Source organism: Sander vitreus, chromosome 9 (assembly GCF_031162955.1).
Source record: "Sander vitreus isolate 19-12246 chromosome 9, sanVit1, whole genome shotgun sequence".
In the NCBI taxonomy this organism is placed as follows: domain Eukaryota; kingdom Metazoa; phylum Chordata; class Actinopteri; order Perciformes; family Percidae; genus Sander; species Sander vitreus.
Genome location: NC_135863.1, coordinates 7,771,884 through 7,786,817, shown reverse-complemented (window position 1 = coordinate 7,786,817; position 14,934 = coordinate 7,771,884). Strand labels below are relative to the sequence as shown.

At 40.6% G+C, this 14,934-nt stretch overlaps 1 protein-coding gene across 2 annotated transcripts in view; it reads right to left on the bottom strand.

The window, feature by feature from the left end:
• The window catches only part of ror1 (receptor tyrosine kinase-like orphan receptor 1), a 127,747-nt gene extending 113,110 nt beyond the window's left edge, over positions 1 to 14,637 (bottom strand). For both annotated transcript variants that reach the window (XM_078258528.1, XM_078258529.1), the window contains exon 1: positions 14,265 to 14,637. In XM_078258528.1, coding sequence (XP_078114654.1) covers positions 14,265 to 14,370 — 106 coding nt within the window. In that variant the 5' untranslated portion in view covers positions 14,371 to 14,637. The remainder of the gene's footprint in view (positions 1 to 14,264) is intronic.
• Between the last annotated feature and the right edge of the window lie 297 nt (positions 14,638 to 14,934).

Below are 14,934 nucleotides of genomic sequence, written 5' to 3'. Positions count from 1 at the left end.
TTACTTAAGGGCATGGTTTCAGGCCGGGTCACATATGCATGTTTTCATTATTATGCACCTCTAGCTAGGCAAAAAAAGGGATGCATTTTCTGATAAGGGTTGTAAGAGAGATGGAGAAAAATGCAAACACAGAAGACTGCTTAAAAAGTGTGTCTCTGTGAGTGTGTGCGTGTGTATCTGCATGTTTTGTGGAGGACAATGTGAAACTAGGCGAGTTTGGGGCAACAAAAAGTGTGTGAGAGAGAAAACAAGACTCTTAGACGGTTCTACACCAGGTGAGTTTTCCTGATGGCAGCTGGGAGTATTTTCCCCCTCATTTAGCAGTTCATGAAAAAAACCACAAGCTGCCAGATGTGACAGAGGGCACGCACCCTGCTCACACTGTAAACACACACACACACACACACACACACACACACACACACACACACACACACACACACACACACACACACACAGAAGGAACTTAATCTAACCCAATGTGAATATGTGTGTGGCACTGATTTACTGTATTCCAACATAAGTCAGGAGCAGATTTCTATCAGGGGGAATGTCTGTCTCATTAAAATGAATGTCAGATGAAGTAAACGGAGGGTGAAGACATCAAAGAGGTCTGCAGGGAGCTGAAAAAATCTGGGTTTAAACTAACTACAAACCTATTTACGTCAGGAATTTGACTATGAACCCTACCAAGAATCTGAAAATAAATTTCCTACAAAGTTGAGAAAGTAAAAAAAAAAAAAAAAAGATCCTTTTGTTACATTCCTATTTAGTATTTTAATATGTGATCTATTTAATCTCTTTAAGGACTTTATTGCCAATTGTTATGGGCCAATAACACACAAAGTCATGTTGCTGATAAAGCAAATATATATCTTAAGTACCTACAAACATGTAACTACACATTGTCTGATGTATGTTTTGTATGTTGTTTTAAAAAATGTAATTGTTAATCACAAAAAAAAGAAATGTGGTGGCCATATCATGTACCTATGGCTCACCGCTGACCTACATTCCCCTTTGTTATTCCACACATATCGGCACTGTGTAAAACCGCTGGCTGCTAATTGCTTTCACATTACAGAGCAGCCGGGTGATCTTGGTGGCTTTCCAAGACCACCAACACTGGGACATGGGGCGTGCACATTTGCAAATGCATACCACCAATCACTGGCTGCATTACTGTGTAAGCACAGACCGAAGGCTGCAAACATGAAGGCTGCTATCTGCTACATAACCGGTAGTAAAACACTTCTCTGTTATTGTCTGGGACCATCTTAACTACTGTTTTTCTTCCAAGTTTTATGACTTTCGAGCCAGGGAAGCCCATGTAATTTATGTTTAAAAAAAAGCATGGTTTTCAGATTAAAAGTAAAGAGGCTTCACTACACACTTCTAGGGGCACCTTGTGTTAACCACTGAGTGATGTAACTCATTCAGCAAGCAGCAGAGTGTGTGACTTCCTAAACACATTTAACAAGCATGCAGTACACTCATTAGCAATGGGTTATTTGTGCCAATTAAACATGGAGGGCAGTTGGCAAGAAAATTGTCCTTCCCTTATTTTTCCTCTCACTCATTCCTTATCCTTTATCTCACAGGTCTACGGCTAACATGGAACAAGTTTTAAAAAATATGATGTAATACTAGTGTAGCATTTTGTTCACATTACTTATCTTATAGTGATGCACAGACAACCTTTTCATCTAATCTGGTTTTAAAAATGAACAACTGTCAATCAAAAAATAGAAACTAAAGACACATGATCAAATCATTAAGAGGCCATGTTTAGAGGTGACAAGAGACTGTTTTTGTGTTCTGAACAGGATGTATGTTTAATGTTTTTCTACCGAATGAGCTTTATTTCCCCACAGTGCTAAAGCAAACAATATGAACCACAGAATCTACCAATATCACCCAAATCAAACCTGGTTTAATTTTCCATTTCCATGATATCAACTAATTGTCTAACAAGTTGTGCAGAGTTTTTTTTGCTTATTAAAAAATGTTAAACACAACAAACAACATTAGACTAGGACATAGAAAAATAAATAAATGCACACTGGGATGTTTTTTTGTTGCTCTTTCAGTCACCTTGTCTGATCACAGAGCAATCACTTGAGCCTCAACAGAACACTGTTAGCATGACAGCAAGTGATTGGCAGAGTGTCATTTGTTTGTAGTAGCTTTATTTAGTGATCATCTTTGCTTGGAATTTGTTCATTTCTTTGTCTACATGTACAAACAAACCAACAAATATCAAGACAAAGGGCAATGTCCACTCCTGCTCATGACCATCATGAGTAGAGGTTAAGCTAGCCAGCTGGCTGGAGTTAAATACATTTTTAATTAAAGAGTAAATGGACAACCAAAGCCTGGGGTGCAAAGCGAGGGCAGTGGGGGACAATGGGTCACTGCCGTCTGGTCGTGGACACACAGACAATTGAAGAAGTAACAATAACAGAGAGCCAGAACAGAACATGCTCCAGCATATAACTACAATAACTGGAGTACAAACACTTTTCATAAGAAACCCTTTGCTTTGGACAAAGTTTCCGAGGATGAGAAGAAAGAGGAGGAGGTGGACAGTAGATAAAGAGTGGGAGAAAAAGCCGGAGTAAGTGTAAAGGAAGGAAAGCTCAGACATACTCTCGCCCTGCCAAACTCTACCACAAGTCGCTGTGTTGAGTAGCCTGGGAAAACCCTGAAGAACTTCCGGCAAATTTGAGATTTGCTCTGCAAGTCAGTCTGGCCAAGAGCCCATTCAAGTCAATTTCCAATTTTTCCAAATCGAGGCACCAATCACAACTGTTTAGGCGGGCTTTACACAATGGCGATAGCACAGCGACGGTGAGCAGCTTTTTGTTTACATTCAACATGACGGCTACCGAAGCACAGCAACCCGTTGATGCCGCTGTCGCTGCTACGTCAACCGGATCGTTGGTCTGATTGGTTGAAGGACTATCCAATGCGCCCAGAGGCATTTGAGCGGCGTCCGTTGGTGACGCCCCTTTGGAAATGAGCTGCGAATTAACCTTGCCCAGACCCAATCTCAGTTACAACTGAGAAGGGTCTGGTGTCAATCAGGCCATGCGTTGAGTTGACAGTAGTCCAAACTGTTGAACAGTACCAGCAGGGGAAACTTCGGACCAACCCCACTATTGTTTGAATTCCCACTCCAACAGTCATGAATTACAGCAATCTGTCTCGCTCCGAATTATCAGCACCGGCCCATTTTGAATCAGCGCTTCAACAGAGCATGTCAGGAATAATAAGCCTCAATGCCCATAGCAGGGATTTCTTTTCTTCTTTTTTTCAGTTTCACTGCAGCAGGACCCTTCAGGCTGCATACATCTCCAGGAACGGGCCCCTCACTTGTTGCAAAACATCATTACACAATGCATGCAACAGTATAAACAGTTGTTCATCTTCATGAAAAGCTCAATAAATGTTCTATTTGAGTGCAGTGGAACTGTGGCTAAATGTCTGGAAAGATGTTAAAGCGGTGCCATCTCTCCTTTACTCCAATCATGGCTGTAATGACATGACAGGTTTTATGTTCCATTAAAAATTTCTGTGGGACAGTGAAATATTGGCAATCTGTTTTCTTCTTTTAAAAAATAATATGGCCTGCCTGCATGCATTGCTTAACACTTCCAAATTTAATCATGGAAATGTATCTATTTTGCAAGCGCGAAAGTGTTGACATGACAAGAGTTTAACTTATATTGTAAGAGTACGCATATTTTTCACAGTTCACATCATATTTTAGCATGAAGAGTTTAACAATGTACAAAATCAGAGGCATTTAAACCCATGTTCCAGTTGCTACAACGGGTGGATGAAATAGTGAGGTAGACGGAGGGCTGAGAGGTAATGAGCTCTTATGGGCAAAGCTTAGCACGGCTGAGGCAGCCACGCAGAGGTTAAGCAAACAGGCAGTGGGATCACGCGGGCCTAAGCCTCTTATACAGGCCCCTCTGAAGAGAAGATCATTGACTTCTGATAGGGGGATGAAGGTCAGGGGTTGTCAAAGATAAAGGGGCCATCAATCCTCAACCAGTAAAAGCCCCTTTCCTTCACCATCCCTCAGTGTCTGTTTATTTCTGTCTAGTTTTCTATCAAGTGTTTTTTTAATTTTTTTTATAAGTAAAATGTTTCAGCTTTTTGATTGATCTGACTTGCTGAGAGTTCATTTAAGCCTGCTGTCAGTCAAACGCCTCTACGAAAATATTTTACCATCCTAATATCGTTCTTAGCCCTCTCAGCTTTCTCTTAGCTGAGCCGGGCCCATCCCAGTCCTCACTCACATCCTCAGACTATCAATCTTTTCATCCCTTTCTAAAAACACTGGTAGTGGACTTCTTTTACTCGTTGAACCTCTTCCTCTTTTCCTCCCCGGGTCCTCCTCTCCTGCTGGGAGTCGCAGGGCAATGCAGTTTCATTTCCTGCCCTGCTGAAATCAATGCTTTTTGAGAGAAAGAGGGGAGTGGGGAGAGAGCCGGGGAGAGACAGAGACAGATATATAGAGAGACAGGAAAACAAGAGTGAGGTGTGAGAGAACTGTTGGCATGCAGGACACAACCGCACTAGTAAGTAAACTTAAACTTGACTTGGATCCAAGTCAGTGTCAGCTTTGATAAACACCACCCGGGGAAATTAAATTACTGTTCAAAGTGGAAATATGAAAAACAGGGGAGCTGCTTTAATGGGTAAACTCAATTTTCCCTTCAACACTCCCCATCGTTTTTTTTTGTTTGTTTTTTTTTTGCCTCAGAGAGGCAGAGATTCTGCGGAGGGCAAGAGCGGCATCCCACAGGATAAATGTATGAATTCCTGGGCGGGAGCGTCCTAGTTGACAAGATTCCTTTCTGCCCGTCCCGGGTTAAGTACAGAGTTCCCCTACATGAGCTAAAGTCTCTGAGTGAATGAGAGGCAGCCGGTGATAAATTCTGTCACACTCACACAAAGACAGATTCCTGCCCTATGACTATTCCATACCCTTCTACAGTAAAAACCATTCCTGCACATTTCACCACAAAAACCCACAGCAGCTCAGATATCAAACACAGGACTCCCTCAGTGATTCTACGAGCCTCTGGTCAACGCATCTGGACAGTCAGTAGCGCAACTGCGTCCTTCCATCCTGCGATTCTTCCTTCACTTGTTTCGGTTTAAAACAGACCTACAATCTGGATAGTTAGACAAACCACACAGGAGTCAATAACTGTGCCTTGAAAGTAAGCTCCCGTATGGTGAGGCCATCAAAGCAAAATGGATTTAAGAGGCTACCAGTGACTGTGTGGGTATGGTAACAGATTTCCCCCAAGACTGTGAAGAAAGCTTTGAGGGTTTGCCAAAACATTGAGTGTCGAGACTCGCAGCTTTAGTTTTTAAATCAAAAAAGGGCTGATTTTTTTTTTTTCATCGTAAACTAGATTTTTAAGAAATTGCAGATGGAAGCAGCAAGTACCAACTTTCATCAAGAGACTGACCTGATCACTGAATCTTTTTCCTTGTGGCCTATCACAAAGTGTGATTAATGAGACAATCCGTAAATGCATTTATTGCCACACAGGGGCATGGATTTCTCAGTTGGTTCTGAATTAGGCAGATGGCTAGCCAGCAGTGGTTTGCTAGATAGGTATTTAACTCACAGTACTTCAGAATTACAGCCAGTGAGACCTTTAACTCCAGATTCCTCGGTCAGTGTGGTCAGCACAGGATTAGAATGGATAGAAAGGGAATTTCCATTGAAGTCAAATTTCTTATAGTCTTTTGTGCTTATTCTATTTGTGCTAAGTCACTGTTTTATTCATGGTTTCTGGTTCCCGAACAGTATCGTCACGATTTACAGCCATGCTGGACATTCAAATACAGATTATTTTTTACCGCAATCATGCGGACAAATTATAGCAAAATTGCTTCTATGCTGACTAGTTCTGTCAGGACTAAAGGCAGTACGTGTCTACCTTATGTGATCATTTAAGATCCCCTGGACAACAGGACTGAGCCACTAGGCAGCCCCTCTTGAGTCTTTTGTGTGTGTGAATGAAGTGGCTGGGTAAACACTAGCTGCTGGTTAATAGGGATCTTGCTTAGAGAACAATGTGCCAAAGCCTTTGGTTAAACAAACATGCTAAGACTGTGTCCACACTTATTCAGATCAATTTTAGAACACTGTTCAAGACCAAGTCAACACTAAGCCAACTAAATCCAGAAATGCATAATTTTTCTTCCATATTCGGCCTTCTGTCCACACGAGGGTTTCACTCCCCAAATTGTTGCTTTTTAAAAAGACAACTTTCCCCCACTTTTGTTTACTTTGAATTCCTGTATAGCCGTAGATCACACAATATAGTTGTTGTCGTAGATCTAGATTTATGTTTATGTTGTAACTACCTAGATGACTTTGCAAACATAATGTAGTCAATTGATGCAGTGTAGCAGCACAGGAAACACTGTTCAATTTCAAGTTAATTGTAGATGAAGTCATACCCTAATTTAATAAAATGATAGTTATTTCTTTTCCTTAGAATACCACCTAACACAACCACAACATGCAGAGATTTCATTTGAATTTATTGATACTTTGGGGCTTTTTTTCTTAGAGGCTATTCCACAAAACTTGTGGAGAAATGAAATTGGAAGAAAAACTTCTAAGTGATGTAGCGGGAGAAAGGAGCAGACAGAAGAGAAAGACGAAGGCAGAGGGACCATTGGTTGTTCCTTACCATAAATCCTGTATAATAGCAAAACAACACCTCATAGTTGAAGTACATATAACTTATATTTATTTTTTTGATTTTTTTGGGGGGCATTTTAGGCCTTTATTGAAAGGGAAGAGAAAGGGGGAATGACATGCAGCAAAGGGCCGCAGGTTGGAATCGAACCCCCGGCCGCTGTGGAAAAAAGAGAAAAGTGGGAGAGCTTTAGCAATTCAAGATCTGTTCTAACACTGAGAGACAACTTCCCTGCACACAGATGGATGGCTGAAGAAAGACATTCAAGAGCTGAGGAATCAAACACCTTTTTTGATTAGACATCATCTACATACAGTACATTGGAAAATATTTCAATGAGGTGATAATCTACAAGAGCCAATGCCTTTAATTAAAATAGGTCAGTGAGTAGGTTCTACAAGTGCTCATGAAATATCTCGACTTTGAATCCCCTGCTGAAAACAATGAAATGGAAAAAAGCTTATACATTCACAACCTTGTTGTTATTACTTTAGCAGATCCCCAAATCTATATTGTGGCCAAAGTAGACTTGTTAAACTGGTAGCTTTGAACTTAAACCCATTTACAGGAACTAATCTTCAAAAGACAAAATTCCTCAACCTCAGGCTACAACAGGATTATAGTTTCTATTGCTGCTGATTGTAATTACAAAGCAATAAAAGACCAAAAACAGCCAAACACACTTTCTCTCTGTATTTTACACAAACAGAAAAACTTCCTGAATGACTAAATGAGATGGCGAACCACAAATCAGTCTGAAAAGCAAATCCAACACTATATATACACTCACACGTTCAAAAGGGGTTCAGTTAATTTAAACTGAACACAAATCATAAGATGCCCTGTAAAATTCAATTTCCTGCAGTCCAAACATCTGTGGTTTAATAATTTCACAAGCAGACAGAAGTTTGTATTCTATGTATTTTCCACATTACACAGGAGAAATGTGCTATTTACATTATATCTGTATGTATGTTAGAGGCATGAAAAAAAGAAAGAAAGACAGAAAGAAAGAAAAAGAAAGATTTGAATGGTGGAGCTGCCAAAAATCATTTTGGATTCACACAACTGTGAAAGAATACACACGATGATGTTGTATTAATAACTGCAGAGTGATAAGTTTATACAAATGTCTCAGTGGAGCTGATGGTCCAATGGTTTCACAGCGTAACCACAGCACCACGTGGGCGAAAGAGCAGACGTGGAGCCACAAAGACATATCAAGACTGATATTGAGAAAGCCAAATTATGACTAAACATCCATCGCACAATCAGCACATACTGTAACTGCAATGAATGAACTAAAGTGTTTCTGCACCAGCTGACATCACAAAAGACGTGTTTTGCTCAAGTCAAAGATGCAAATTACTGACAAACCATTACCAAAGGCCTATATGAGTCGTTGTGATTGTGTCTCTAAAGAGAGCAGGAGCTGGTGTGGAGCCACCCCGCTCTCAGTTATTGTTGAGTAAACACACACAGCGTAGCCAAGAGCAGCATGTCAGTCAGCCAGGCAAGAAGGGCCAAGTAGAGGAGCCACTCCACGGCCAAAGTGAACTCTACAGAGAGGGAAAGGGACAGTGTGTGTGTGTGTGTGTGTGTGTGTGTGTGTGTGTGTGTGTGTGTGTGTGTGAAGACAGAATATAGCCAAAAAAGTCAGAAAGAGGGCAAAGCAAAGAAGAAGAAAAACAGTAAGAGCGTGCCAGCATTTGTCTCATGCCAGTCAGATAAGGGGACTGCCAAAGAGTTTTGATGTCATGCTGATGGTGGTGGGGTGACGGAGGGGTTGAGTATTTTCTGATCCTCCAGCAGGCAGAAAGTAGGTCTGTGTCTACTACTGAAAATTTACTTTGAGGAACGACTTTTTAAATGTTCCTAAAGAACACTCATCATCATCATCATCATCATCATCATTTCCACATCCATATCCACAAACAGCATGCACTTGATTAGTGTTTCTGACCTTTCATTGACATTAAAGTTATTTAGAAAGTGTCCTCTTTTCATTCACTTCAAATTAACTTAAGTCCATACAGTAATTAGATGCAGGCCACATTTAATGGTTTTGTTCAGTGTGTATGACAATTTAAGTCACCAGACTACTTAACTTAGGCCAAGTACTTACATAGGGAATGTTGTGAAAAAGATGACCATGCCAAAAAAACTTATTTCCACATAGACAGAAATGTGGCCACACCACATTTGTGGGGGGATAAAGCTGATAAAATGAATAATTCCTCCATTGACTGATAAGCTACATTTTTTTGGGAGAATAAAAACTAATATTTTTGGCAGTGAAGCCTATAAAGTTGGGGTATTTAATACCTTGGAAGGAGAGTGGTGTTGTACAAAGACCTAATTGTGGGTGGACTGAGATCTGCCCGTCTGCTTGCATTGGGGGTTTCTGAAGTCCTTAATGCAATGCAAACAAGGTTTAAAACGATTCACTCTGACACATATACAGTAGGGGAATTTAAAAAGCCATGTTTCATCCTACCACCTATTAAATGAAATGTAGCATGATCTCCACACATTAATCCCAGGCAAAGCTAGCTAGGAGGACACTAGCAAAGTAGTAATTTGTTAAAACTGCAATGAAGAGTGGTCTTAATGAAATTCTTTAAGCCAGTGCTATTCCCCAAAGTCCTTAACATTAAACTGTGCCAAGTCCATACGGGAAATTGATATGCAGTATGTATGGCTTATTCCATTAGACTCATTAAAGTGTCACTTTGTCATCAGCACACTCTCACACTTACAGCTTGCCTTACAACTGCAGCAAAGGACTCATTGTATTGTGTGTGTAAAGTACAGCAGAGAACATTTTTTATGTGGCGGGCGTAATTTGTCTTCCAGACAGCATTCGAAAGACATCAACATAGAAAGCTATTTCATTTGTGGTCGGACATACAGGTCAATCGAAGGAAAGGGGCAAATATAATTTTTGTCTAATGTACCATACCTTTTGACAGAACTTAATGCTACCTTCCTGCAGCTTATTTCCCCAACCAATCTTGACTCTATACCTCTGTTAAAATCGTTGAAGTGCCACACTGTCCTCTCCGCACTGGCTTCTCAACTGCAGCACTATAACCTGAACCAATATTTTCTGTTCCTTTTGTTAATCAGGCACTGCATTTTCCTGACCCTGCAGAGGTTTTTTTTCTGTATGACAGACTGACCTCCTGTGCAGACAGTAAATTGCAGGAAAAAGGGTTTTCACGCTTGGCTACAGTTTGTAGTGGCAGAAACTTTATCAAACGCCTCCAACAAGGATCTGAGTGAACTGTGTTTGATGCTTGCCTTTGATTAAACGCTGCCTCTCAGAGGAACCCTGACCGCTAAAAAAACAAGCATGTTCACAGAGTCTGATTTGTGGAAATAAGAGCATCTGTCTCCCAATATTATGCAAATGCAGGAAATATACACTTCTTACCATTCACAGAAAGGCTTCTGCCTATATTGGCAGAAAGTAGGTTTCCAAAAAAGGACAAACTTAAATCAGGCTCTCCCTTCTAAAATTCTTCTGTCAACCAAGCCTTGACGACGTATTATCAGGACATTCCAGCCAGCATCTCAGTGGAAAACAACTGTACCATTCACTGACATCACACATAAGGAAACTTCATGTCTTGTGAATTCTGTAGTAATCAATGAGGTAGTCCTGCTTTGGAAACGTCATCCACAATAGGAAAGTGATGAGAACATCTACACAAGTTAGAAAAATAGTTATTTAATATCTTGATGCTTTTTATATCATTTAAAGCAAATCGCCCGCTGGCTATACATCAGTTAAACAATTAGCACAAAGTATTGTCCAAACACTGAGGCACACCGAGCCTTGGCAAACACATGTGCTTAATAACGAGTGGGAAGTAGGTAATTGCCAGTGCACGGCGTGGTTTACACCGATGTTTTAAATCAGTTACATAAAACAGAGTCTGAGCATATGATTTATGGCTACGTCCCGATTAAATTAATGTCCGACACTTTCTTCCCATTTCACACGCTCAAAATGGAGTCGAACTGTCTAAAATAAAATCTACCCCCTCCTCCCAGAAAAAGGCCATACATCTGTTTCACACATACAGGTCCTGCCACATTCTTCTGTGTCTGCCAAAAGCTTTTAGGGATGCACAGTGCTTGATGCCTGAGTTAGTGTAGTGTGCACTGTGCAGAGTGGGAGTTGAGTTTTAAACACAGCGGAGTCATCTATCTTAAAGAGATGTACCACTCAGACCATCATGGAGCCAAATACTTACCAGAGCGTCTGGATAAAATATTGACAATGTGAATATAGTCACGTATAAAGGAGAAATTAGAGCAATATCGCAATGATGAAAAGCACTAGGCAAACTCAAAATCCCTAGAGGAAGTGGATGATATGCAATCATTTTACAAGGATGCATAGAGAAAGTGCTACCATGTACTTTGACATCTTTTTTACCTCCTTGTAAACTGTTCCCTTAATATGAGTCTAACAAAATGCTAGAAGAAATATAACAGTACATAGACATCTCAGTAGCAGGGAGAGCAGGACAAGCTCTTACACACTCCGCCTGTAGGAACAAGGATTTTTTCCAGGGGTGAAGTGCCTTTAGTGTCAACAGTGTGTCCTGTTGAAAACTGCACTGAGGCAGTTCCACCAACATGATTTATAGCCTCCCTGAGTGTTATTAAAAGGCTAACGGCAACTCTAAACAGATTTCACATACGCGCTGCCCTGCACAGCATCTTTTATGTTTGGAGGTGAATGTCCCATGTTCAGAAACATTTACACAGTTTATATAGTTGGAAAATATTGCCGTCAATTTATTTTTATGAACAAGTCACAGATTATTACTTTGGAGCAAAAGGGCAGGGGCTGAAAGATGGAATGACAGTGATGATTTTAAAAAGATGCTGTTCTTATGTTTAAATAAAGTGTGCATTTACTTGCACTGTGGTAATCTGATTGTGCCCCGCTTTCAGCGGAAATCTGATTTCCATGCTGCAAAACCTGGGTTCAATTTCAGGTTAACTGATTAAGAATTAATCCAGTTGGCACAGATAGATTCCTGCTGAAAGAAAAATATGAGGCCATGTCAACCTTTGGTTTTACAGTTTTTCCAATTGTGCGCAAAGGCATGGAAAAAAAAACTATATTTGCCTATATATGCCTATAAGAATAAAATCTTATGATCTGTTTCCTTGCTTGTTTAGATTAGCACCTAGAAGGCTGATAGTGATGCCTAAGCTGTTTTTGGCAAGGAGAGGGAAGTATCTGAGGGCTGATTAAAGTACAAACACATTATCCAATTACCTGCCTTGACCTGATGACTTACATCAGATTTTTGTGAGCATGTAAATGAAGAAAGAGTGTTACACTAAAAAAAAAAAAAAAAATGGAAGGAGCGTGTTTGATTTGGATTGCATTTTGTAAGCCAATTGGTCAACATTTCAGGTGTACATGCAGTTCATCAAAATACATACCATAAATGCATATTGTTGGTTTACATCTTTTGCCAAGTCTGCCAAATGCCCTTGCTGTGGCGAAGCCCTGTACCTGAAAATGCTGAAATTTGAACCACACAGACAGGCCAGTGACCTCTGACCTCTTGACTGGACGCTCGCAGACTGACCAGTAAACCAGACAGCAGCAAATAAAGACAGACAGCTACACCTTTCAGTTTATTCCTCATGTTTGCTCAGTTGCTTCCACAATACAGTCACATTATATCCACTGGCCACTGATGATCACATGGTACTGCACTCTTCTCTCCACATTTAGTACAGTTGTACTTTAACCAAACTGTTATTCCTCTCCGATCATTCCGATCACAAGCCAGAGTAGACAAGACTCCCAGTGTTATCATTTACTAACATATCCTGGAGCTGATTCATTGGCGATGAATAGGTCAGGTTTGTGGATGCTGTGTAAGAACAAAGCATCTTAATGTGTGTTCATTTTCTTGTCCATATCCATAAGGGCTACAGTGAAGCTATGATTATTTGGATGTACATAAAAAGTCAGTATTAAAATCATTATACAGAGCAGCTGTAGATCTTCTCTTAGAGACAGCAGTTGAAGCTTTTCAGTAGTTTTCTGGTTTCCAGTAGTGGGATGGAGTGCAAAAGCAAATCCGTTTTGCTTCATGACAAACAGTATTAGCATATGAAATGTGATTTTCATAGTAGATTTTGCCTCTAAACTGTGAGAGTCATTTCCAACTTTGCTGACCCCCACTCCATATTCAATCATGAAACTCCATTTGAAGAAGTTATAGCTAACTCATCCAGTTAAGTAGGCCTATTGTGGATTAACATTCCTCCCTGCCTCAGTGCAAAAAAGAGAAGCAGGAAGATATAGAGGAAAAGGGATGGCAAGAGAAGGGCCATAGCAGAAAGCTTTACGCTCAACGCAGCATATTCTGTACACCTCCATTGTAAATAACAGCCAAAAGCATTTAAGGAGGACAGAGATAATCCAAACAAACCCTCCAAAAAACCATCCGGAGATAATTCATCACTACCCCTAATGCAGGGGAGGATTGTTTTATACTTACTGTACACTCAAAAGTCAGAGGACAGAAAAAATTAAAATGCTTTCGAATAGCGGCTTCTCAAACAATTCAAATTTAATTCAAACTGAATTCAATCATACTTATATTAGTCAACCAAAAGTTAGTTACATATACCATCAGGCCATCCTTTTCTCCAAGATACACACCCTCAGCCATGTACTGCAGAAAAGGCAGAGGAAATATAGTTCTTAAGATTGTCGAATGGGCAAAAAAACTAGAGCTCTTTACTTAAAACCATAGACAAATAAATGATTATTTATTTTAGTGTTCTGTAAGAGGCAATTAAGACAGTTTGCAGTTTTGTTCCAACAGGCTGGCCTACACTGTGTTTCCAAAAGTTGTCCATGCATCCTCCTACTCCCTGAAAACAGCCACTACTCTCTTACCATCAGACAAACCTAAATGCTTGCCTTTTAATTAAAATGGTGTGCATCTCTTATCTTTAAAATAACCTAAATCGTAAGGGGGGTGGTTGGGGGCACAATAGCTATCCAGCTGACTAGTTAAGAGCCCCCCTATTGTCTGCCAATGGAGTCAAGTCTTTCCCCGTGCAGACGCTTCAGAATGACAATAGGACGATAATCTAACAAACCAAAGATCATTTACATGATAGGGGAGGCTGAATGATGGCAAACAGCTCTGCTTAATACAACAGTTGTTGACATTCATGAGATGATTTCAGGAGCGAAATACAAATACAGTGGTCTTAAAAATATACTACCCTGTATTTAAACATAATTATGGATGACTTAAACTGCCTTTAAAGTGCGATAAAGCCACTATAAAGCCACTACAATCACACGCCAACAGTCCCTACAAAGAGTTTTCGTCAAGGTTGACATATTACATTGTTGAATTTACGCGTGTTGGGATGAACCGCAGATTAAGTAAAGCCAGCAGAGACGCAGGGGAAAGACGGGAATGATTACCGAGCGAAGGAAAAAGTATTGAGACTCACCAGACGCGCTCAGGTCCAGGACACTTTGGAGGAGCAGGGCGATCCAGAGAGCGCAGGCTGGACATCTCCAGAGACGCTGGCTCGCCGCTGCCCAAGTTGGATACATTCCTCCGGCTCTGTGTTAAACCTTCGCCCGCTTTTCACATCCACTTCACTCAAAATTTAATTTCGAGCCCCTCCACAAAAATTGAGCGACTCAAAATATGGTGCCTTGATAACTTGTGCACTGTTTTCAGCTGATCTTCCAAAGCGCACCACAACCCTCTCGATAAAATAATGTGAGAGTCTGGAAGAAAGTTGTCTCCGTTTCTCCTGGTTTCTGTCTCTTTCCTCCTCGCTGGAGCCCAGCACACTTTCCCCCTCTCTATCTCTGTCTTCAACTGAGTGCAATCCTTCCTACAAACTTCACTGGAGAGACCACAGGAGCCACATGGCTCCGATTAGCCATGTGTCGCCATCGTGTGTTCACTGCAGGGATTGTCAGAGGGCAGGCAGAGACATTTAAATTCATGAAATGTATTTAGCGGACATGAAAGTGCACAGTAACAGAACAGCTACTAAATGAATGACTCAACTACTGTACTGTTTCCAATGTCAAGAATGAACTTTAAATCTCATTCTTTCGATAATTTTTTTTATTTTTTATTTTACCTTTATTTCAGGGAAAAGA